The following is a 25,958-nucleotide window of genomic DNA, read 5'->3' on the forward strand; positions in this document are numbered from 1 at the left end:
TACAAAAACATCACAATAACAGAAGAAGAAACAGTAAGAAAGTAACTGTAGTAAATAAATAAATAATACTTAAATATATCTGTCGATAAAATTGTATCCAATTAATACTGAAAGTTTTGTAGGTAATTTGTGTAACTTAGTTAAGAAGATACAATTACAGGGAACTGTAAAATTACAAAATCAAAATGGTGTTAAGTATGTCAATTGGCAGAGAATTTTCTCTTTTGTCCTGTGCACCTCTGTATGCTGATAAAAACTGGATAAAAACTTTACTTTTAGAACAAAAACATCATAATAACAGAAGAAGAAACAGTAAGAAAGTAACTGTAGTAAATATATAAATAATACTTAAATATATTTGTCGATAAAATTGTATCCAATTAATACTGAAAGTTTTGTAGGTAATTTGTGTAACTTAGTTAAGAAGATACAATTAGAGGGAACTGTAAAATTACAAAACCAAAATGGTGTTAAGAATGTCAATTGGCAGAGAATTTTCTCTTTTGTCCCGTGCACCTCTGTATGCTGATAAAAACTGAATAAAAACTTTACTTTTATAACAAAAACATCACAATAACAGAAGAAGAAACAGTAAGAAAGTAACTGTAGTAAATAAATAAATAATACTTAAATATATCTGTCGATAAAATTGTATCCAATTAATACTGAAAGTTTTGTGGGTAATTTGTGTAACTTTGTCAAGAAGATACAATTAGAGGGAACTGTAAAATTACAAAATCAAAATGGTGTTAAGTATGTCAATTGGCAGAGAATTTTCTCTTTTGTCCTGTGCACCTCTGTATGCTGATAAAAACTGGATAAAAACCTTACTTTTAGAACAAAAACATCACATTAACAGAAGAAGAAACAGTAAGAAAGTAACTGTAGTAAATATATAAATAATACTTAAATATATCTGTCGATAAAATTGTATCCAATTAAAACTGAAAGTTTTGTGGGTAATTTGTGTAACTTAGTTAAGAAGATACAATTACAGGGAACTGTAAAATTACAAAACCAAAATGGTGTTAAGAATGTCAATTGGCAGAGAATTTTCTCTTTTGTCCTGTGTACCTCTGTATGCTGATAAAAACTGGATAAAAACTTTACTTTTAGAACAAAAACATCATAATAACAGAAGAAGAAACAGTAAGAAAGTAACTGTAGTAAATATATAAATAATACTTAAATATATCTGTCGATAAAATTGTATCCAATTAAAACTGAAAGTTTTGTGGGTAATTTGTGTAACTTAGTTAAGAAGATACAATTAGAGGGAACTGTAAAATTACAAAACCAAAATGGTGTTAAGAATGTCAATTGGCAGAGAATTTTCTCTTTTGCCCTGTGCATCTCTGTATGCTGATAAAAACTGAATAAAAACTTTACTTTTAGAACAAAAACATCACAATAACAGAAGAAGAAACAGTAAGAAAGTAACTGTAGTAAATATATAAATAATACTTAAATATATCTGTCGATAAAATTGTATCCAATTAAAACTGAAAGTTTTGTGGGTAATTTGTGTAACTTAGTTAAGAAGATACAATTACAGGGAACTGTAAAATTACAAAACCAAAATGGTGTTAAGAATGTCAATTGGCAGAGAATTTTCTCTTTTGCCCTGTGCATCTCTGTATGCTGATAAAAACTGGATAGAAACTTTACTTTTAGAACAAAAACATCACAATAACAGAAGAAGAAGCAGTAAGAAAGTAACTGTAGTAAATATATAAATGATACTTAAATATATCTGTCGACAAAATTGTATCCAATTAATACTGAAAGTTTTGTAGGTAATTTGTGTAACTTAGTTAAGAAGATACAATTACAGGGAACTGTAAAATTACAAAATCAAAATGGTGTTAAGTATGTCAATTGGCAGAGAATTTTCTCTTTTGTCCTGTGTACCTCTGTATGCTGATAAAAACTGGATAAAAACTTTACTTTTAGAACAAAAACATCATAATAACAGAAGAAGAAACAGTAAGAAAGTAACTGTAGTAAATATATAAATAATACTTAAATATATCTGTCGATAAAATTGTATCCAATTAAAACTGAAAGTTTTGTGGGTAATTTGTGTAACTTAGTTAAGAAGATACAATTAGAGGGAACTGTAAAATTACAAAACCAAAATGGTGTTAAGAATGTCAATTGGCAGAGAATTTTCTCTTTTGTCCCGTGCACCTCTGTATGCTGATAAAAACTGGATAAAAACTTTACTTTTAGAACAAAAACATCACAATAACAGAAGAAGAAACAGTAAGAAAGTAACTGTAGTAAATATATAAATAATACTTAAATATATCTGTCGATAAAATTGTATCCAATTAAAACTGAAAGTTTTGTGGGTAATTTGTGTAACTTAGTTAAGAAGATACAATTACAGGGAACTGTAAAATTACAAAACCAAAATGGTGTTAAGAATGTCATTTGGCAAAGAATTTTCTCTTTTATCCTGTCCAATTCTTTACGTTGATAAAAACTGGACAAATACTTCACTTTTAGTACAAAAACGTTACAATAACAGGAGAAGAAATAGTAACAAAGTACTGTAGTAAATAAATAAATAATATTTAAATATATCGTCGATAAAATTGTATTCAATTAACACTGAAAGTTTTGTAGGTAATTTGTGTAATTTAGTTAAGAAGATACAATTATAGGGAACTGTAAAATTACAAAATTTTCTCTTTTGTCCTGTCCACCTTTGTATATTGATAAAAATTTTATCAGTAATTAACCAATATTTAAAGTAGTTGATGTCGATATTCAAACGTGACTGGGAATATCTTATAACAAAATTTCAGTTCAGTTTCAAATCAATACTTTTTACTTTCTCCATAAATTAAAAATTTAGGTGAATCACTCTGTATATATAAATGTGTCCCAACCTACGGAAAATAATAAGGAAGATTCTATTACAGAAAACTGTAAAATTGCAAAACCAAAATGGCGTCACACGTCAATTGGCAAATGTTTTCATTTTTGTTTTGTAAACAACATTATTCATTTGAGTAATTTTTTATGTTATTTAAGGGGGAGGAAAATATGGCGGAAGTACCGTTTAAAGCAAAACTATTTTACATAATAATACAAATAATTGAGCTCTTTTTGAACAGCGTATGCTTTTGTGTTCCCGCATACAAATTCGGCCGGAACTGCAATTAGTTTAATAGTCCGTTTCTGGAAAGAAATTACACGATAATTGCATCAATTTTGGAGCACGCACCATCTTATCATTCATTTCCATTCCACGGTGGTACAAATCTAATTAAAAATCGTACCAGAAAAACAAACAAAATCGTTCGTCGCACGAAAAAGGTCATTGTATTTACAGATAAAATTATCCCCGTGCATCACACCGTCCGTCCAGGTCAAGGCGTCCCCTGATCGTTACACAATAACGGTCCAAGCGGACCGTCAAATGTTTACCCAAACAATTCGTACGGGGTGCGAATAGGAACGGACAACAACCGACTTGCCTTCGTTGAAGGTGATCTTTGTTTCGCTGGTGGTGCTCGACGACCTGGTGCTGTCGTACTGGTACCGTCTGCGCGGCGACGACCTGTCGGAATACGAAGACCTGGTAAGCAGGTACGAAGTCTTCGTCTGGTGGTACTTGGACAGCCTTTGGCCCGGGGCCACGTTCGATTCCTCGCTGTCGCTTTGCTCGTCTGTAAAAACGCAAATTATATATTAAAATGCAACAATCTAAGATTAAATAAACACTTTGTGGGTTTAAAAGTATAAATACTGTTACGCAAGTGGACGTCATATGAGCAAACATTTTTAAAGTATGTTAATCAATCAAATAAATGTTGCATAATTGTTATCTCCGGGCTTTGGGGCCCAAAAGAATTTGTGCAATGCACCTTACTTTAATACATTATTAAATGAGTCATGGAAACTGTAAAATTTATCAGCGATAAAGTAAAGTCCCAGATTAATTATTGCCATAATATCATTGATGATCAGTTGTTGTGACTTCGCAACTGGCTTTTAAGATTACATAAATATTTAAGTAGCCAACGTATAAAATGTTATTGATAAGAATAAACATTAGTATTTACTAAGGATCGTAAATAAAAATTATCAAATTATGTAATTTTGTCTTCTAGACATAAATATCATAAATAAAATTTATCAAAAATATTTTATTTTGCTTCTTTTAGGAAAATTTGTGACAATTTTGCTTGTATTCCAATGTTTGTTTAGCTATTTCAAATCCGACAAGTACAAAATGCGAGATAAGAGTAAATAAATATTTAATTTGCATGTATCACTAACATACTAAAATTTAGATATTACGTTACAATTTTATATTTAGTTTATAATAAATAATATGTACTTTTTGGACAAGAATAAAACAATTATAAATATAAAATTTGTTAATTAAAAAAAGTAATACAATAATTGGGAAGATTCTATTGCAGAAACCTGTAATTAAATAACCAACATGGCTTTTTATGTTTGTCAATTTTGTAAGTCTGTCTGTACAACAATAAAGAGCGAAATAGTGCAGATATTTCGACCATAGAAACTATAGAACAACACAAATAAGATGGTGTTTAAATTGTACTTTTGAAAGTTTAATAGACAAATAACAAAGGAGTTTATACCGATTATCAAGTATGATTAAGCATTTTCTAAAATAAAAACAGTATAAAGTAAATAAATATTGTTTAAATATATGTTTACAAAAAGGTGTCAACATACACAAAAAGTTCAATGTAATAAAAGGTAAAAGAAAATTGGTATCAGTTAATTTTCAAATGTGGATGGGAAGATTCTATTATAGAAAACTGTAAAGTTAAGTTAAAATAGAATAAATTTTTAATCTACAATAACAAAAAGCAGGGAAAATAGTGTAGATATTTTGAATCTGATGTGGAAATTGTATAAAAAAAAGCTGTAAAAGAACAGAAATAAAATGTTATTTCAATTGCTTTTTCATAGAGAAATGGACAAACAATAAAATAATTTGTTAGAAGATGATGGAAATCTAAAGAAAATATAGTTTATATCAAGTTTGAAGCAAGATTTAGCATTTTTTTCAATAAAAAACAGTATCAAGTATATAAATAATGTTTAAATATATGTTTACAAAAAGGTATCAACATGCACAAAAAGTTTAAACTAATAGAAGATGAAAGAAAATTAGTATCAGTTATTTTTCAAATGTGGTTGGGAAGATTCTATTATAGAAAACTGTAAAGTTACAAAATCAAAATGGCGTTAGAGTATCAATTGGCAAAACTCCCTTTTGTTCAATTAATTTTCTTCAAGCTGACACCAACTGAAGAAAAATTTTACATTTAACAGTAAAATAGAATAAATTTTTAAACAACAATAACAAAAAGCAGGAAATATAGTGCAGATATTTTGAATCTGATGTGGAAATTTTATAAAGAAAGCTGTAAAAGAACAGAAATAAAATGTTATTTAAATTGTTTTTTCATAGAGAAATGGACAAACAATAAAATAACTTGTTATAAGTTGATGGAAATCTAGAGAAAATATAGTTTATATCGAGTTTGAAGCAAGATTTGGTATTTTATACAATAAAAAGCAATATAAAGTATATAAATAGTGTTTAAAAATATGTTTACAAAAAGGTGTCAACATACACAAAAAGTTTATAGTAATAAAAGGTGAAAGAAAATTCGTATCAGTTAATTTTCAAATATTGTTGGGACAATTCTATTATAGAAAACAGTAAAGTTACAAAATTAAAATGGCGTTAGAGTATCAATCGGCAAAACTCTCTTTTGTTCAATTAATTTTCTCCAAGCTGACACCAACTGAAGAAAAATTTTACATTTAACAGTAAAATACAATAAATTTTTAAACTACAATAACAAAAAGCAGGAAAAAGAGTGCACATATTTTGAATCTGATGTGGAAATTTTATAAAGAAAGCTGTAATAGAACAGAAATAAAATGTTATTTAAATTGTTTTTTGATAGAGAAATGGACAAACAATAAAGTAATTTGTTAGAAGTTGATGGAAATCTAAAGAAAATATAGTTTATATCGAGTTTAAGGCAAGATTTAGCATTTTATACAAAAAAAAACAACATAAAGTATATAAATAGTGTTTAAATATATGTTTACAAAAAGGAGTCAACCTACACAAAAATCTTAAAATAATAACATTAGTGTCAAATAATTTTGAAATGTGATTACGAAGAACCTATTACAGAAATCTGTAAACTTACAAAACCTAAACACCATTTGAAGAAGAGCTTAACAAATTTTTGAATTAAAATATCAAAAAATAAAATAACTAGATCAGATATTTCGAATTCGATGTGATTTTAAATGAACATAAATAAAATAGTGTTTAATTTTTTTTAATAGGAAAACAGAAACAATAAAATAATTTATTATTAATTATCGAAAATCAAAAGAAAATGTAGTTTGTTTTAAAACAGATTTTTTTTTTAATTGAAGAGTATTTGAATTTGAAATGTACTTAAGAAGATTCTATTACAGATAACTGTAAAATTAAAAATCCTTTATTTCTCTATTTTCAGAAACTGTAACAACTTTAGAAAAGAATTTTAACTTATGAATGATTATGAAATGTATATTGTGTTTACTTTTAGTGTGTGGTTTAACATATTTGCGTGCAAACAAGTTTAACACCGAGCAAACAAGAAACCTTAAAATACATTCAATTTGCATATGCATCATACATAATTGTTGAAGCATTCCTTTAAAATAACCAACGTAAATCCCAACCAACTCAAACGCACATTACGAAACAAAACGGTTAAGATCAAATTCCTTATTTTTCTCCAAATCTCGAAAAGCGATTGAATGACAGCACCAACAAATTCTTCCGCTTCGTAACCACGTGAGCGTTGTTGTTGATGTGTCTACCGAAAAATGTGCCGCAGTGGAAAAAAATAGAGTGATATCATGAACCTTGCAACACTGACCGATATCTATAAATCAAAACTCAGACATAGACAAAAAGTTTAAAGTAATAAAAGGTGAACAAAAATTAGTATCAGTTAATTTTCAAATGTGGCTGGGAAGATTCTGTTATAGAAAACTGTAAAGTTACAAAATCAAAATGGCGTTAGAGTATCAATTGACAAAACTCTCTTTTATTCAAATAATTTTCCCCAAGCTGATACCAACTGAAGAAAAGTTTTACATTTAACAGTAAAATAGAATAAATTTTTTAACTACAATAACAAAAAGCAGGGAAAGTAGTGCAGATATTTTGAATCTGATGTGGAAATTTTATAAAGAAAGCTGTACAAGAACAGAAATAAAATAGTATTTAAATTGTTTTTTGATAGAGAAATGGACAAACAATAAAATAACTTGTTAGAAGTTGATGGCAATCTAAAGAAAATATAGTTTATATCGAGTTTGAAGCAAGATTTAGTACTTTATACAATAAAAATCAATATAAAGTATATAAATAGTGTTTAAATATATGTTTATAAAAAGTTGTCGACATACACAAAAAGTTTAAAGTAATAAAAGATGAAAGAAAATTAGTATCAGTTAATTTTCAAATGTCGTTGGGAAGATTCTATTAAAGAAAACTGTAAAGTTACAAAATCAAAATGACGTTAGAATATCAATTGGTAAAACTATCTTTTGTTCAATTAATTTTCTCCAAGCTGACACCAACTGAAGAAAAATTTTACATTTAATAGTAAAATAGAATAAATCTTTAAACTACAATATCAAAAACAGGAAAAATAGTGCGGATAATTTGAATGTTATGTGGAAATTTTATAAAGACAGCTGTAAAAGAACAGAAATAAAATAGTATTTAAATTGATTTTTCATAGAGAAATGGACAAACAATAAAATAATTTGTTAGAAGTTGATGGAAATCTACAGAAAATATAGTTTATATCGAATTTGAAGCAAGATTTATTATTTTATACAACAAAAAACAATATAAAGTATATAAATAGTGTTTAAATATATGTTTATAAAAAGTTGTCAACACACACAAAAAGTTTAAAGTAATAAAAGATGAAAGAAAATTAGTATCAGTTACTTTTCAAATGTGGTTGGGAAGATTCTATTATAGAGAACTGTAAAGTTACAAAATCAAAATGACGTTAGAGTATCAATTGACAAAACTCTCTTTTGTTCAATTAATTTTCTCCAAGCTGACACCAACTGAAGAAAAATTTTACATTTAATAGTAAAATAGAATAAATCTTTAAACTACAATATCAAAAACAGGAAAAATAGTGCGGATATTTTGAATGTGATGTGGAAATTTTATAAAGACAGCTGTAAAAGAACTGAAATAAAATAGTATTTAAATTGTTTTTTCATAGAGAAATGGACAAACAATAAAATAATTTGTTGGAAGTTGATGGAAATCTAAAGAAAATATAGTTTATATCGAGTATGAAGCAAGATTTAGTATTTTATACAATAAAAAACAATATAAAGTATATAAATAGTGTTTAAATATATGTTTATAAAAAGTTGTCAACACACACAAAAAGTTTAAAGTAATAAAAGATGAAAGAAAATTAGTATCAGTTAATTTTCAAATGTGGTTGGGAAGATTCTATTATAGAAAACTGTAAAGTTACAAAATCAAAATGATGTTAAAGTATCAATTGACAAAACTCTCATTTGTTCAATTAATTTTCTCCAAGCTGACATCAACTGAAGAAAAATTTTACATTTAATAGTAAAATAGAATGAATCTTTAAACTACAATATCAAAAATAGGAAAAATAGTGCGGATATTTTGAATCTGATGTGGAAATTTTATAAAGACAGCTGTAAAAGAACAGAAATAAAATAGTTTTTAAATTGTTTTTACATAGAGAAATGGACAAACAATAAAATAATTTGTTGGAAGTTGATGGAAATCTAAAGAAAATATAGTTTATATCGAATTTGAAGCAAGATTTATTATTTTATACAATAAAAAACCATATAAAGTATATAAATAATGTTTGAATATATGTTTACAAAAAAGTGTCAACACACATAAAAAGTTCAATGTAATAAAAGGTGAAAGGAAATTAGTATCAGTTACTTATCAAATGTGGTTGGGAAGATTCTGTTATAGAGAACTGTAAAGTTACAAAATCAAAATGACGTTAGAGTATCAATTGACAAAACTCTCTTTTGTTCAATTAATTTTCTCCAAGCTGACACCAACTGAAGAAAAATTTTACATTTAATAGTAAAATAGAATAAATCTTTAAACTACAATATCAAAAACAGGAAAAATAGTGCGGATATTTTGAATCTGATGCGGATATTTTGAATCTGATGCGGAAATTTTATAAAGACAGCTGTAAAAGAACTGAAACAAAATAGTATTTAAATTCTTTTTTCATAGAGAAATGGACAAACAATAAAATAATTTGTTGGAAGTTGATGGAAATCTAAAGAAAATATAGTTTATATCGAGTATGAAGCAAGATTTAGTATTTTATACAATAAAAAACAATATAAAGTATATAAATAGTGTTTAAATATATGTTTATAAAAAGTTGTCAACACACACAAAAAGTTTAAAGTAATAAAAGATGAAAGAAAATTAGTATCAGTTAATTTTCAAATGTGGTTGGGAAGATTCTATTATAGAAAACTGTAAAGTTACAAAATCAAAATGACGTTAGAGTATCAATTGACAAAACTCTCTTTTGTTCAATTAATTTTCTCCAAGCTAACACCAACTGAAGAAAAATTTTACATTTAATAGTAAAATAGAATAAATCTTTAAACTATAATATCAAAAACAGGAGAAATAGTGCAGATATTTTGAATCTGATGTGGAAATTTTATAAAGACAGCTGTAAAAGAACTGAAATAAAATAGTATTTAAATTGTTTTTTCATAGAGAAATGGACAAACAATAAAATAATTTGTTGGAAGTTGATGGAAATCTAAAGAAAATATAGTTTATATTTAATTTGAAGCATGATTTACCATTTTATGCAATAAAAAACAGTATAAAGTAAACAAATAGTGTTTAAATATATGTTTTCAAAAAGGTTTCAAGAAACACAAAAAGTTTAAAGTAATAAATGGTGAAAGAAAATTAGTATCAGTTAATTTTAAAATGTGATTAGAAATATCCAATTATAGATGTCTGTAAACTTACAAAACGAAAACACAATCTGAAAAAGGATTTAACAAATTTTTGTATTAAAATATCAAATAGTTCAGATATTTCGAGTTTGGTGTAATTTAAATGAACATATTATAAATAAAATGGTGTTGTTTTTTAATTGTTTATTTAATAGTTTATTATTTTATTATTAAATATCGAAAATCAAAAAAAAAAAATGTAGTTTATGTGTTATAGAAAAAACTGTGTTTTTTTTTTTTAAATTGATGAATATTAATATCAGTCGAATTTGAAATATAGTTAAGAAGATTCTATTACAGGTAACTGTAAAATTAAGAAAACAAAATGGCCAACGTAAATCCCAACAAACTCAAAAGCACATTACGAAACAAGACGGTCAAGATCAAATTCTTTATATTTCCCCAAATCTCAAAAATCGATTGAATAACAACACCAACAAATTCTTCCGGTTCGTAATCACGTGAGCGTTGTTGTTGATGTGTCTACCGAAAAATGTGCCGCAATGGAAAAAAATCGAGTGATGTCATGAACCTTGCAACACTGACCGAAATCTATAAATCAAAACTCAGACATGACCGAAGCGGCGATTCCGTTTCCTATTTATAGGAATCGATTTATCGGTGTTTACCCAGAAGCACGGCCGAGTGGAAACCGCCAGTCAGACGGTACGGTACTGACACATTTACCCTTGCCACCAACAAATCTCTTACCGATCCTCATCAACAGCTTCATCTCCTTATTGAAACCCGCCATATAAAAATCGTGCATGAACTGACCGACTTCCATCCGGTACTTCCCCATTTATCGGCGCCCCACCATCGACGGGCCCGAAAATGTTGGCCCTTGCGGCCGCCGCACGCGGAAACGTGACGGCACCACGTGAAGTCGGGTGCTCCCTTTTTTTTCGTCGTCTTCTCGCAATTAACCATGCGACGGATTCCCTCGGGTATTTTTGGAGTGCGGCGCACCGTTCGGTACCCGAAATAGCGGGCACATGACCAACGAGGTATGTGCGTAAAACCTTCGTACCATGTGATTCCGTATTATTTTTTGGTGCGGTGACGTTGTTTAATTATAGGCTTGTAGTTTTGAAATTCCAACCCCTTGTTTTGTTTGTTTTCTGGTCTGTTTTTGCCTATTAATTAAGCGGGACGTGTTGTTTTGATGGTTGAAAATTATTCAAGAGAAAGTGACTGAGACATTAAAATAATAGAGTTGATAATAAATGGCCTAACGTCACAACTGGGATGTTTAGTAATTAATAAAAAGGCAAAGATGATTTTATTACAGAAATCTGTAAACTACAAATCAAGTTTTGACATTTGAACTACCTGTTTTAAAAACCTAATGAAGAATTTTCGAATTAGTTGTATTAATTTATTTTACAAAGAATGTTAAAACAATAAAAATAATTATTTAAACTTTGTTTGAAATTTACGATAAGCAAGAAAAGTTGTAAATGTCAGAAATAAACTGTGTTTAAATTTGTTGACAGATAAATGGTCAAACAACACAAAAACTTTGTTTGAAATTAACGAAAAGAGAAATAAAATCAAGATTTAGTCGACTTTTAAACATAATTAAAGAGAAAACTATAAAATTACTTAAATAAATTAGTGTTAAAGTCTCTGCTAGTAAAAGTTTTGCTAATTTGTTCTGTATATCTTTCTAAACCGATACAAGTTACAGAAAAATATTAATTTATGTATTAAAATAGTGTAAATTTTAAATACTAAAATATTCAACAATAATACAATAATTTAAAACTGAAGAAATAGTGGAGAATTTTCAATTTGTACCATATTTTATAAAGAAAAGTTGTAAATGTCAGAAATAAGCTGTATTTAATTAATTTGTTGACAGATAAATGGTCAAACAACACAAAAACTTTGTTTGAAATTAACGAAAAGAGAAATAAAATCAAGATTTAGTCGACTTTTAAACATAATTAAAGAGAAAACTATAAAATTACTTAAATAAATTAGTGTTAAAGTCTCTGTTAGTAAAAGTTTTGCTAATTTGTTCTGTATATCTTTCTAAACCGATACAAGTTACAGAAAAATATTAATTTATGTATTAAAATAGTGTAAATTTTTAATACTAAAATATTCAACAATAATACAATAATTTAAAACTGAAGAAATAGTGGAGAATTTTCAATTTGTACCATATTTTATAAAGAAAAGTTGTAAATGTCAGAAATAAGCTGTATTTAATTAATTTGTTGACAAATAAATGGTCAAACAACACAAAAACTTTGTTTGAAATTAACGAAAAGAGAAATAAAATCAAGATTTAGTCGACTTTTAAACATAATTAAAGAGAAAACTATAAAATTACTTAAATAAATTAGTGTTAAAGTCTCTGTTAGTAAAAGTTTTGCTAATTTGTTCTGTATATCTTTCTAAACCGATACAAGTTACAGAAAAATATTAATTTATGTATTAAAATAGTGTAAATTTTTAATACTAAAATATTCAACAATAATACAATAATTTAAAACTGAAATAATAGTGGAAAATTTTCAATTTGTACCTTATTTTATAAAGAAAAGTTGTAAATGTCAGAAATAAACTGTGTTTAAATTATTTGTTGACAGATAAATGGTCAAACAACACAAAAACTTTGTTTGAAATTAACGAAAAGACAAATAAAATCAAGATTTAGTCAACTTTTAAACATAATTAAAGAGAAAACTATGAAATTACTTAAATAAATTAGTGTTAAAGTCTCTGTTAGTAAAAGTTTTGCTAATTTGTTCTGTATATCTTTCTAAACCGATACAAGTTACAGTAAAATATTAATTTACGTATTAAAATAGTGTAAATTTTTAATACTAAAATATTCAACAATAATACAATAATTTAAAACTGAAGAAATAGTGGAGAATTTTCAATTTGTACCATATTTTATAAAGAAAAGTTGTAAATGTCAGAAATAAGCTGTATTTAATTAATTTGTTGACAGATAAATGGTCAAACAACACAAAAACTTTATTTAAAATTAACGAAAAGAGAAATAAAATCAAGATTTAGTCGACTTTTAAACATAATTAAAGAGAAAACTATAAAATTACTTAAATAAATTAGTGTTAAAGTCTCTGTTAGTAAAAGTTTTGCTAATTTGTTCTGTATATCTTTCTAAACCGATACAAGTTACAGAAAAATATTAATTTATGTATTAAAATAGTGTAAATTTTTAATACTAAAATATTCAACAATAATACAATAATTTAAAACTGAAGAAATAGTGGAGAATTTTCAATTTGTACCATATTTTATAAAGAAAAGTTGTAAATGTCAGAAATAAACTGTGTTTAAATTATTTGCTGACAGATAAATGGTCAAACAAGACAAAAACTTTGACTGAAATTAACGAAAAGACAAATAAAATCAAGATTTAGTCGACTTTTAAACATAATTAAAGAGAAAACTATGAAATTACTTAAATAAATTGGTGTTAACGTCTCTGTTAGTAAAAGTTTTACTAATTTGTTCTGTAATCTTTCTAAACCGATACAAGTTGAAGAAAAATATTAATTTAAATATTAAAATAGTGTAAATTTTTAATACTAAAATGTTCAACATTAACACAATAATTTTAAACTGAAAAAATGGTGGAGAATTTTCAATTTGTATCTTATTTTATAAAGAAAAGTTGTAAATGTCAGAAATAAACAGTTTTTAAATTATTTGTTGACGGACATTATTTTTGTGTTGTTTGACCATTTGGCCAACCTGTCCACCTTTCTAAACCAATACAAACTGAAAAAATAAAAATAAAAATATTAATTTACCTACAAAAATGGAATAAATTTTAATATCAAAAGGTTCAACAAGTTTCAATCAATTAGTAAACTACAATAACTTAAAACTGAATAAAGGAAAGTTGTAAATGTCAGAAATAAACAGTGTTTAAATTGTTTGTTGACAGATAAATAGTTTAACAAAAAAAAAAAAAAAATAGGCTAGGAAGATTAAATTACAGAAAACTGTAAAATTATAAAACAAAATGAGGTAATTAATTAGTTAAACATCTCTCAAATTAGTTAAAGTATAATAAATTTACTGAATATTATATAAAAAAAATAATAATAACCTTAAACTATTTTGGCTCAGAAAAAATGTTAAAAATAGTATATAAAAATATAACACAATACAAAAAAAAAAACATTGGAAAAATTCTTCAAGGTGACAAACTTGTAGCAACAACGTAACAAAAATTTAATAATAATTGCACAGTTGCAAAAGTTTTCTTCACAAAAATTACCAGTTGTCCATTCTGATGGGTCGGTTAAACACATGTTTTCTAAATAAAAAAAGAAGAATGTTTTGAAACTAATAATATAACTGGACATGCAACCGAACTTTTCACATTATATTATGTGATTATTGTGTCTAATACGAGAGAGGTCAAGTGCTGTAATTGAACGTTTAATTAATTCGTTGGAATGGTGGTATTAACATAATTTTTAAATACTATCAAACGGGTTATTTAATTGAAAGGAAAATTTGTTACTTTATCGGATAGGTTTTAGTTTCGATACTTATTGTTTATTAAAGCTAATCACAAAAAGTCATTAGTTGATTTTAGAAACATTTAGCAAACAAACTTCATTTTATTTTAATTCTTAGTAATTTATTACCATATTTTGATTTTATCGAAGGGTATTTTATTAAAAAAGACAATCATTAATAAGTTTTCACACATTTTGTATAGATTACAATTATTATTTTAAATTTTTGTGAGATATACAGTTAAAATTGTTTTTAATTATACTTTCTTCTGCGTTTTAACTGAAGATATGATTTATTATTGTATTTATTTTATTTTTTCTAGATTTTTTTCAATTTTTATTTATTCAAAATTGTTTTATTAATAAAAAAAAATATGTAAAAAGCTGGTTTATAAATATTTTTACAGTTTTCACACATTTTATAGATTATAATTATTATGAAATTATTTACATTTTAAATTTTTATGAAATATACAGTTAAAATTGTCTTTAATTATATATTTCTTCTGCATTTTATCTGAAGATATGATTTATTATTGTATTTATTTTAATTTTTTCTAAATTTTTTTCCAATTTTTATTTATTCAAAATTGTTTTATTAGTACAACAAGATATTTAAAAAGCTGATTTATAAATATTTTTATAGTTTTCACACATTTTGTAGATTACAATTAATATAAAATGGTTTAGATTTTAAATTTTTCAGTAATATACGGTTAAAATGTCTTTAATTATATTTTTCTTCTGCGTTTTAACTGAAGATATGATTTATTATTGTATTTATTTTAATTTTTTCTAAATTTCTTTCAATTTTTATTTAAAAAAAAAGGAAAATTTGTTACTTTATCGGATAGGTTTTAGTTTCGATACTTATTGTTTATTAAAGCTAATCACAAAAAGTCATTAGTTGATTTTAGAAACATTTAGCAAACAAACTTCATTTTATTTTAATTCTTAGTAATTTATTACCATATTTTGATTTTATCGAAGGGTATTTTATTAAAAAAGACAATCATTAATAAGTTTTCACACATTTTGTATAGATTACAATTATTATTTTAAATTTTTGTGAGATATACAGTTAAAATTGTTTTTAATTATACTTTCTTCTGCGTTTTAACTGAAGATATGATTTATTATTGTATTTATTTTATTTTTTCTAGATTTTTTTCAATTTTTATTTATTCAAAATTGTTTTATTAATAAAAAAAAATATGTAAAAAGCTGGTTTATAAATATTTTTACAGTTTTCACACATTTTATAGATTATAATTATTATGAAATTATTTACATTTTAAATTTTTATGAAATATACAGTTAAAATTGTCTTTAATTATATATTTCTTCTGCATTTTATCTGAAGATATGATTTATTATTGTATTTATTTTAATTTTTTCTAAATTTTTTTCCAATTTTTATTTATTCAAAATTGTTTTATTAGTACAACAAGATATTTAAAAAGCTGATTTATAAATATTTTTATAGTTTTCACACATTTTGTAGATTACAATTAATATAAAATGGTTTAGATTTTAAATTTTTCAGTAATATACGGTTAAAATGTCTTTAATTATATTTTTCTTCTGCGTTTTAACTGAAGATATGATTTATTATTGTATTTATTTTAATTTTTTCTAAATTTCTTTCAATTTTTATTTATTCAAAATTGTTTTATTAATAAAACAAGACATTTAAAAAGCTGATTTATAAATATTTTTACAGTTTTCACACATTTTGTAGATTAAAATTATTATGAAATGGTTTAGATTTTAAATTTTTATGAGATATACAGTTAAAATTGTCGTTAATTATATTTTTCTTCTGCATTTTAATTGAAGATATGATTTATTATTGTATTTATATTAATTTTTTCAAAATTTTTTTCAATTATTATTTATTCAAAATTGTTTTATTAATAAAACAAATTATTTAAAAAACTGATTTATAAATATTTTTACAGTTTTCACATATTTTGTAGATTAAAATTATTATGAAATGGTTTAGATTTTAAATTTTTATGAGATATACAGTTAAAATTGTCATTAATTACATTTTTCGTCTGCATTTTAACTGAGGATATGATATATTATTGTATTTATTTTAATTTTTTCTAAATTTTTTTCAATTTTTATTTATTCAAAATCGTTTTATTAATAAAACAAGACATTTAAAAAGCTGATTTATAAATATTTTTACAGTTTTCACACATTTTGTAGATTACAATTATTATGAAATGGTTTCGATTTTAAATTTTTCTGAGATATACAGTTAAAATTGTCGTTCATTATATTATTCTTCTGCATTTTAACTAAATATATGATTTATTATTGTATTTATTTTAATGATATTCTCAGCTTCTTTCAATTTTTGTTTATTCAAAATTGTTTTATTAATAAAACAAGATATTTGAAAAGCTGATTTATAAATATTTTTACAGTTTTCACACATTTTGTAGATTACAATTATTATGAAATTGTTTAGATTTTAAATTTTTATGAGATATACAGTTAAATCTTTCTTTAATTATATTTTTCTTCTACATTTTAACTGAATATATGATTTATTATTGTATTTATTTTAATTTTTTCTACATTTTTTTCAATTTTTGTTTATTCAAAATTGTTTTATTAATAAAACAAGACATTTAAAAAGCTGATTTATAAATATTTTTACAGTTTTCACATATTTTGTAGATTAAAATTATTATGAAATGGTTTAGATTTTAAATTTTTATGAGATATACAGTTAAAATTGTCATTAATTACATTTTTCGTCTGCATTTTAACTGAGGATATGATATATTATTGTATTTAATTTAATTTTTTCTAAATTTTTTTCAATTATTATTTATTCAAAATTGTTTTATTAATGAAACAAGATATTTAAAATGCTGATTTATAAATATTTTTACAGTTTTCACACATTCTGTAGATTACAATTATTATGAAATGGTTTAGATTTTAAATTTTTCTGAGATATACAGTTAAAATTGTCTTTAATTATATTTTTCTTCTGCATTTTAACTGAAGATATGATTTATTATTGTATTTATTTTATTTTTTTCTAGATTTTTTTCAATTTGTATTTATTCAAAATTATTTATTAATAAAACAAGATATTTAAAAATATTTTTACAATTTTCACACATTTTGTAGATTATAACTATTATAAAATGGTTTAAATTTAAAATTTTTGAGATATATACAGTTAAAATTGTTATTAATTATATAATTTTTCTTCATTTTAACTGAAAATATGATTTATTATTGCATTTATTTTAATTTTTTTAAGATTGTTTTCAATTTTTATTTATTCAAAATTATTTAATTAATAAAACAAGATATTTAAAAAGCTGATTTATAAATATTTTTACAGTTTTCACACATTTTGTAGATTAAAATTATTATAAAATGGTTTAGATTTTAAATTTTTATGAGATATACAGTTAAAATTGTCATTAATTATAATTTTCTTCTGCATTTTAACTGAAGATATGATTTATTATTGTATTTATTTTAATTTTTTCTAAATTTTTTTCAATTATTATTTATTTAAAATTGTTTTATTAATAAAACAATATATTTAAAAAGCTGATTTATAAATATTTTTACAGTTTTCACACATTTTGTAGATTACAATTATTATAAAATGGTTTAGATTTTAAATTTTTCAGTAATATACGGTTAAAATGTCTTTAATTATATTTTTCTTCTGCGTTTTAACTGAAGATATGATTTATTATTGTATTTATTTTAATTTTTTCTAAATTTCTTTCAATTTTTATTTATTCAAAATTGTTTTATTAATAAAACAAGACATTTAAAAAGCTGATTTATAAATATTTTTACAGTTTTCACACATTTTGTAGATTACAATTATTATAAAATGGTTTAGATTTTAAATTTTTCAGTAATATACGGTTAAAATGTCTTTAATTATATTTTTCTTCTGCGTTTTAACTGAAGATATGATTTATTATTGTATTTATTTTAATTTTTTCTAAATTTCTTTCAATTTTTATTTATTCAAAATTGTTTTATTAATAAAACAAGACATTTAAAAAGCTGATTTATAAATATTTTTACAGTTTTCACACGTTTTGTAGATTAAAATTATTATGAAATGGTTAAGATTTTAAATTTTTATGAGATATACAGTTAAAATTGTCGTTAATTATATTTTTCTTCTGCATTTTAATTGAAGATATGATTTATTATTGTATTTATATTAATTTTTTCAAAATTTTTTTCAATTATTATTTATTCAAAATTGTTTTATTAATAAAACAAATTATTTAAAAAACTGATTTATAAATATTTTTACAGTTTTCACATATTTTGTAGATTAAAATTATTATGAAATGGTTTAGATTTTAAATTTTTATGAGATATACAGTTAAAATTGTCATTAATTACATTTTTCGTCTGCATTTTAACTGAGGATATGATATATTATTGTATTTATTTTAATTTTTTCTAAATTTTTTTCAATTTTTATTTATTCAAAATCGTTTTATTAATAAAACAAGACATTTAAAAAGCTGATTTATAAATATTTTTACAGTTTTCACATATTTTGTAGATTAAAATTATTATGAAATGGTTTAGATTTTAAATTTTTCTGAGATATACAGTTAAAATTGTCGTTCATTATATTATTCTTCTGCATTTTAACTAAATATATGATTTATTATTGTATTTATTTTAATGATATTCTCAGCTTCTTTCAATTTTTGTTTATTCAAAATTGTTTTATTAATAAAACAAGATATTTGAAAAGCTGATTTATAAATATTTTTACAGTTTTCACACATTTTGTAGATTACAATTATTATGAAATTGTTCAGATTTTAAATTTTTATGAGATATACAGTTAAATCTTTCTTTAATTATATTTTTCTTCTACATTTTAACTGAATATATGATTTATTATTGTATTTATTTTAATTTTTTCTACATTTTTTTCAATTTTTGTTTATTCAAAATTGTTTTATTAATAAAACAAGACATTTAAAAAGCTGATTTATAAATATTTTTACAGTTTTCACATATTTTGTAGATTAAAATTATTATGAGATGGTTTAGATTTTAAATTTTTATGAGATATACAGTTAAAATTGTCATTAATTACATTTTTCGTCTGCATTTTAACTGAGGATATGATATATTATTGTATTTAATTTAATTATTTCTAAATTTTTTTCAATTTTTATTTATTCAAAATCGTTTTATTAACAAAACAAGATATTTAAAAAGCTGATTTATAAATATTTTTACAGTTTTCACACATTTTGTAGATTACAATTATTATGAGATTGTTTAGATTTTATATTTTTATGAGATATACGGTTAAAATTGTCTTTAATTATATTTTTCTTCTGCATTTTAACTGAAGATATGATATATTATTGTATTTATTTTAATTTTTCCTAAATTTTTTTCAATTTTTATTTATTCAAAATCGTCTTATTAATAAAACAAGATATTTAAAAAACTGATTTATAAATATTTTACAGTTTTCACACATTTTGTAGATTACAATTATTATGAAATGGTTTAGATTTTAAATTTTTATGAGATATACAGTTAAAATTGTCATTAATTATATTTTTCTTCTGCATTTTAACTGAAGATATGATATATTTTTGTATTTATTTTGATTTTTTCTAAATTTTTTTCAATTTTTATTTATTCAAAATTGTTTTATTAATAAAACAAGACATTTAAAAAGCTGATTTATAAATATTTTTACAGTTTTCACACATTTTATAGATTATAATTATTATGAAATTATTTACATTTTAAATTTTTATGAAATATACAGTTAAAATTGTCTTTAATTATATATTTCTTCTGCATTTTATCTGAAGATATGATTTATTATTGTATTTATTTTAATTTTTTTTTAATTTTTTTCAATTATTATTTATTCAAAATTGTTTTATTAATAAAATAACATATTTAAAAAGCTGATTTATAAATATTTTTACAGTTTTCACACATTTTATAGATTACAATTATTATGAAATGGTTTAGATTTTAAATTTTTATGAAATATACAATTAGAATTGTCTTTAATTATACTTTTCTTCTGCATTTTAATTAAAAATAATTATTATTGTATTTATTTTAATTTTTTCTAGATTTTTATTTATTCTAAATTGTTTTATTAATAAAACAGGGATATTTAAAAAGCTGATTTATAAATATTTTTACAGTTTAAATTTTTTGAGATATACAGTTAACATTGTCATTAATTATATATTTTTTCTACATTTTAACTGAAGATATGATTTATTATTACATTTATTTTAATTTTTTTCTTCAGATTTTTTTCAATTTTTATTTATTCTAAATTGTTTTATTAATAAAACAGGGATATTTAAAAGGCTGATTTATAAATATTTTTACAGTTTGCACACATTTTGTATACAGTTAAAATTGTCTTTATTTATATTTTTCTTCTGTATTTTAATTAAAAATATGATTTATTTTATTTTTTTCAGATTTTGCTAATTAATTATGTTTTTTTTAAAAAAAAAGAGTTATTTAATTTAAAAGTAAATTTGTTACTTTATTAGATAGTTTTTAATTTGGACAATTAGATTTTTTAACTAGAAAAACTGTTTTTAATATTTTTAATTTATTTTATATATTATGAATAAGTATTACTTAATTTCAAATTAAAATAGGTCGTTACAAGTTTCGTGACTTATCATTATAACAGAACGGAAAACACTAGTCATTAAAAGAAAATTAAATTAATTGTGGATCAATTGAACGAATAACAAACAGGGAGTAAAGGTTACGCACACTCACAATTTGTACAATTACATAAAAATCTTATCTAAAACGAAATTCGTGCTTTGTCACACATCTTATCTACCATTGACCCACTTAGTAATAGTCACCAGATCATTAGGATCAGGGTTTAAGAGGGCCCAACTCTGGTCCAAACGTCGGGGTGGACCTTTCCCAAAAACCACCAGCAAAAAAAAAAAAACAAGTCAACGGAGACATCAATCAATCGTTGTGACAGTGCGTGAAGACCCACACCTCGACTTATCCTTGGCCACATGTGCACCACACCGACCCGAATCTCCAAGAGGGAGCACCAACCCACGATGGATCATTAGACGAGGCTGAGACGGGAAAACACGTGTTTTTCGACGATCGATGCCTTAGGTTATTTACGGGTCTTTCGGACTTGTTCATTCATCTCGTGGCACATATTTTTTGCCGTCGCCAAGGACACCCGATTAATTTACATTATGGACGGACCCCATTCACGTATTCGTGATAAATTTCCGCGTGCGAAAGCAGTCGAAAATATGCCGTATTTTTTTCTGGTGTTTTCGGTTTTTTCGCGGGCGCGTGACTTCTATTAATAAACGAGGGGCCGTGCATTATGCAATACGGTTTTACGGTTCCAAATTGATGCTCCACTCGATTTTCTGAGTAAATGTTTTATTGGGTTGGGAGCGTGATTGATTATTGATTTGTGTGTTTGACGGATGATCGGGAGTTTGTGGCTTGTTGTGTAACGATTCGTGGTTTAAATGTTTAAATAATTAATTGTGGGGAGATGGACTTTATCTGAGTCGTAACAATTTGTAGTAACATTAGGTCATTTTTTAAACAAATAAGAATTTTGCAAGAGTAACAACAATTTCTTTACCATAATTAAATAATGTAAATTAAAATGAATTGATAATTGAAGTGGACTTTAGATAATTGACTTCGTACTTAACACTTTAATACATTATTCTATTTCTTAAAATATTTAAATTAGTGATATCTAAAAATATAATTTTAATGTATATTTTTATGTCTTAAAAATTAGACCAAATAAACATATAAATAAATAAATAAAAATCATTCAAATAACTAATAATAATTTGTAGTATTTATTAATATTTTATAACTTTTTATCTAAAATAAAAAGATGTTTGAAACAATTAAACATGTAAAAATACAGAAATTCAATAAAAATTATTTTTAAAATTAAATTTTAATATTAAATTAATTTAATTAATTTTAATGTAAAAATTAAAAGAAGAATATTTGGAATAGTAGAAAAATGAATAAAAGTAAGAAATGTAATAGTTTAAAATAATTATTAATAGAAAGTGTTTTAAAAACTTTTTTAAGCCTAAAATGAAAAAAATTAAAATATATTTGGTATAATTAAACATAGAAAAAATGAAATTTTTTAAAAATTTAATTTTAATAAATTTTAATAGAAAATGTTTCAAAAACTTTAATGCCCTAAAATTGAAATTATTTAAAAATAATAATAATTAATAACATAAGGAGGAGTTTTAAAAACTTTTGAATTAAAAATAAATAATTAGAAAATATTTGGAACAATTTTTATTTAATTATTTTTTATTATATTATTTATTAGTTTTTATTATATATATTCATTTATTATATTTTTATTTTATTATTTTTATTATATTTATTATTTATTTCATATTTATATTTTTTATTATATTTTATTATTTATTTTTATTTAGTCTCTAAAATAAATAAGGAATTTCTTATTTTATTGAGTTTAAGATTTTATTTTTCACTCACCTTTCATTTCATTTCATTTTTTTTTAATTTAAGAAATGTCTTTATAGTTTAATAAACATTATTGAGAAATACTTTAGATTTAATTTCTTATCATTTATACTGTTTAAGTTTGGTTTCCATCTTTTTATAATTTAAATGTTTAATATTTTATCGAATTTGTAATTTTTCAAAACAAATTTAATTAATTAAATTAAATTAAATTATATATTTTAAAGAAATTTAGAATAATTAAACAGTCAAAAATATACAAAAATTAAATTGAAATTTGAATTTTAATGTTATTTCATTTATTTTTTTTTTTATTTCAGATTAAAATAAATTAAGGAATTTCTTATTTTATTTATTTTAATTATTTGTTTTTCAATCACTTTTTATATTTTTTCCAATACAAAAGATGTCTTTATTCACAACATTGTGAAATAAAAAAATCAAAAAAATTATTTTAAAAATTATTTTAAAAATTATTATTATTTTTTAAATATATACTTTAAACATATTTAGAATAATTTAACTGTCAAAAATATACAAAAATTATTTTGAAATTTGAATTGTAATGTTAATTTAATAAAAAATGTTTTAAAAATTGTTACGTAAAATTAAAAAGTTATTTATAAAAATACTAATAACTAAAACAATTATTCATAAAAAATGTTCTTAAAACTTTTTTATGGTTAAGATTAAAAAATAAAAGATATGTAAAAAATATAAAAAAATATTTAAAAAATAATAAAATTATTTTAAAAATTTAAATTTAATAATTAATAAAAAATATTTCAAAAGATGTCCAAAAATTAAAAAATATTTACATAATTAGAGAAATTATATAAAAATAATATATAATAATTGATAATTAATAATAAAAAAAGTTTAAAAAACTTTTATATTAAAAAAACATTTGAAAAATATTTGGAATATGTTTATTTTTATAACCATTTAATTTTTAATATATTCTTTACTTCAAATTTTATAAAATGATATTTTTACATATTATTTTATAAAATAAAATATTTATTATTTTATAAATAATTAAGGAATTTCTTATATTATTTATTTTAATTTTTTGTTGTGAAGTACTTCAAATTTAATTTTTTATCGTTTATACTGTTTAATTTTCATCTTTTAATAATTAACTTGTAATTTTTCAAAACAAATTTAATTTAATAATATTTAATAAATAATATATTTTAAAGAAATTTAGAATAATTAAACAGTCAATAAATAATATTTGGAATAAAAAAATATTTAAAAAATAATAAAATTATTTTAAAAATTTAATTTTAATATTTATTAATAAAAAAAATTTCCAAAGGTGCCTAAGAAATTAAAAAAATATTTATATAATTAGAGAAATTATTTAAAAATAATAACTAATATATTTTATATTTTATTTATTTTAAATTTTTGTTTTTCAACCACTTTTTTATATTTTAAACACATATTTTTAACAACATTTTATCGAATTTGTAATTTTTAAAAGCAAATTTAATAAATAAATTAAAATATGTAATTTAAAAAAATTTGGAATAATTAAACATGCAAAAATATTCAAAAAAATCAATAACAATTATTTTAAAAATTAAATTTTAATTTTACTTAAATAAAAAATGCCTTAATAATTGTTACGTAAAATTAAAAATGAATAAGATATTTAAAAAATACTGATAATTAAAATAATTAACAATAGAAAATTTGTTTTAAAAACTTTTTTGTTTAAAATTAAAAAATAAAAAATATTTTAAAAAATTAATTTTAATAATTATTAATAAAAAAAAATTTAAAAACTGCCCCCCAGAATTTACATTTTATTTAATTCAAAATTATATATTATTATATTTAAGGATTATCTCATTTTATATAATTTAATTTTTCTAATTTTTTATATTTTTTTAAAATAATTTTTATTTTTTTACATTACAAAATTAATATTAATCTACAATTCTTTACTTAGTTTTTTAGCTTGCAATATAAATTTAGTAATCAGTATTATTTATTTGTATTTTAATATAATAATTTTTATTAGGAGACATATCTATGTAAAGATTATGTGAATTTTTTTAATATTCCTAAATTTAGTGCGTAGTAATTAAAAAGATAAGCCATATCATTTCATCTTACAATAGATCATCAATACAGATTGTATTAGGTATACATATAGTATGTTGCAATTTTAACATAATTCTCACTAATAATGTAAGGAACTTTGTCAATATTGATAATATCGATTATTTCAAACAGTTCAATTTGTTTACGCAATTTTGATAATAAAATCAAATAACACAGTCGACACCACATCACAATCGTTATCGTACGAACAATTCTCATTACTATTTAATTTGTTAAACAATCATTCGCCTTTTATTAACATACCTTTAATGATTCAATAAAGTAGCAAAATATGACTAATCCAATTGTAACAAATACGTTTTTCATATTGTTCATATTTTTAAAAATTTAATTACTGTTTTATTGATTCTGCGAAACAATTTAAACATATTAAAAGTACAACAATAATTGCACAATAAACCACGGAATTTCAACGTTTTGCGTAACTTAAATCAATAAATCAATAACAGAATTTAAATAGAGGTGATTTGCAACATTTTCTGCACATAAAACTTAAATGGTTTTTTTGTATTTATTTCTTATGTATTTATATGTTTAATTATTCCAAATATATTATATTTTTTAATATTAAACATTAATTATAATTATTTATTATTATTTTTTTAAATAATTTTATTCACTTTTATA

At 22.4% G+C, this 25,958-nt stretch overlaps 1 protein-coding gene across 4 annotated transcripts in view; it reads right to left on the reverse strand.

Moving 5' to 3' along the window:
- The window catches only part of LOC109604438 (neurofilament heavy polypeptide), a 64,254-nt gene that overhangs the window by 19,814 nt on the left and 18,482 nt on the right, over window positions 1-25,958 (reverse strand). For all 4 annotated transcript variants that reach the window (XM_049969191.1, XM_020020963.2, XM_049969192.1 and 1 more), the window contains one exon: window positions 3,489-3,680. In XM_049969191.1, the coding sequence (XP_049825148.1) occupies window positions 3,489-3,680 (192 nt within the window). The remainder of the gene's footprint in view (window positions 1-3,488; window positions 3,681-25,958) is intronic.

This window comes from Aethina tumida, chromosome 6, assembly GCF_024364675.1.
Source record: "Aethina tumida isolate Nest 87 chromosome 6, icAetTumi1.1, whole genome shotgun sequence".
Classification (NCBI taxonomy): Eukaryota; Metazoa; Arthropoda; class Insecta; order Coleoptera; family Nitidulidae; genus Aethina; species Aethina tumida.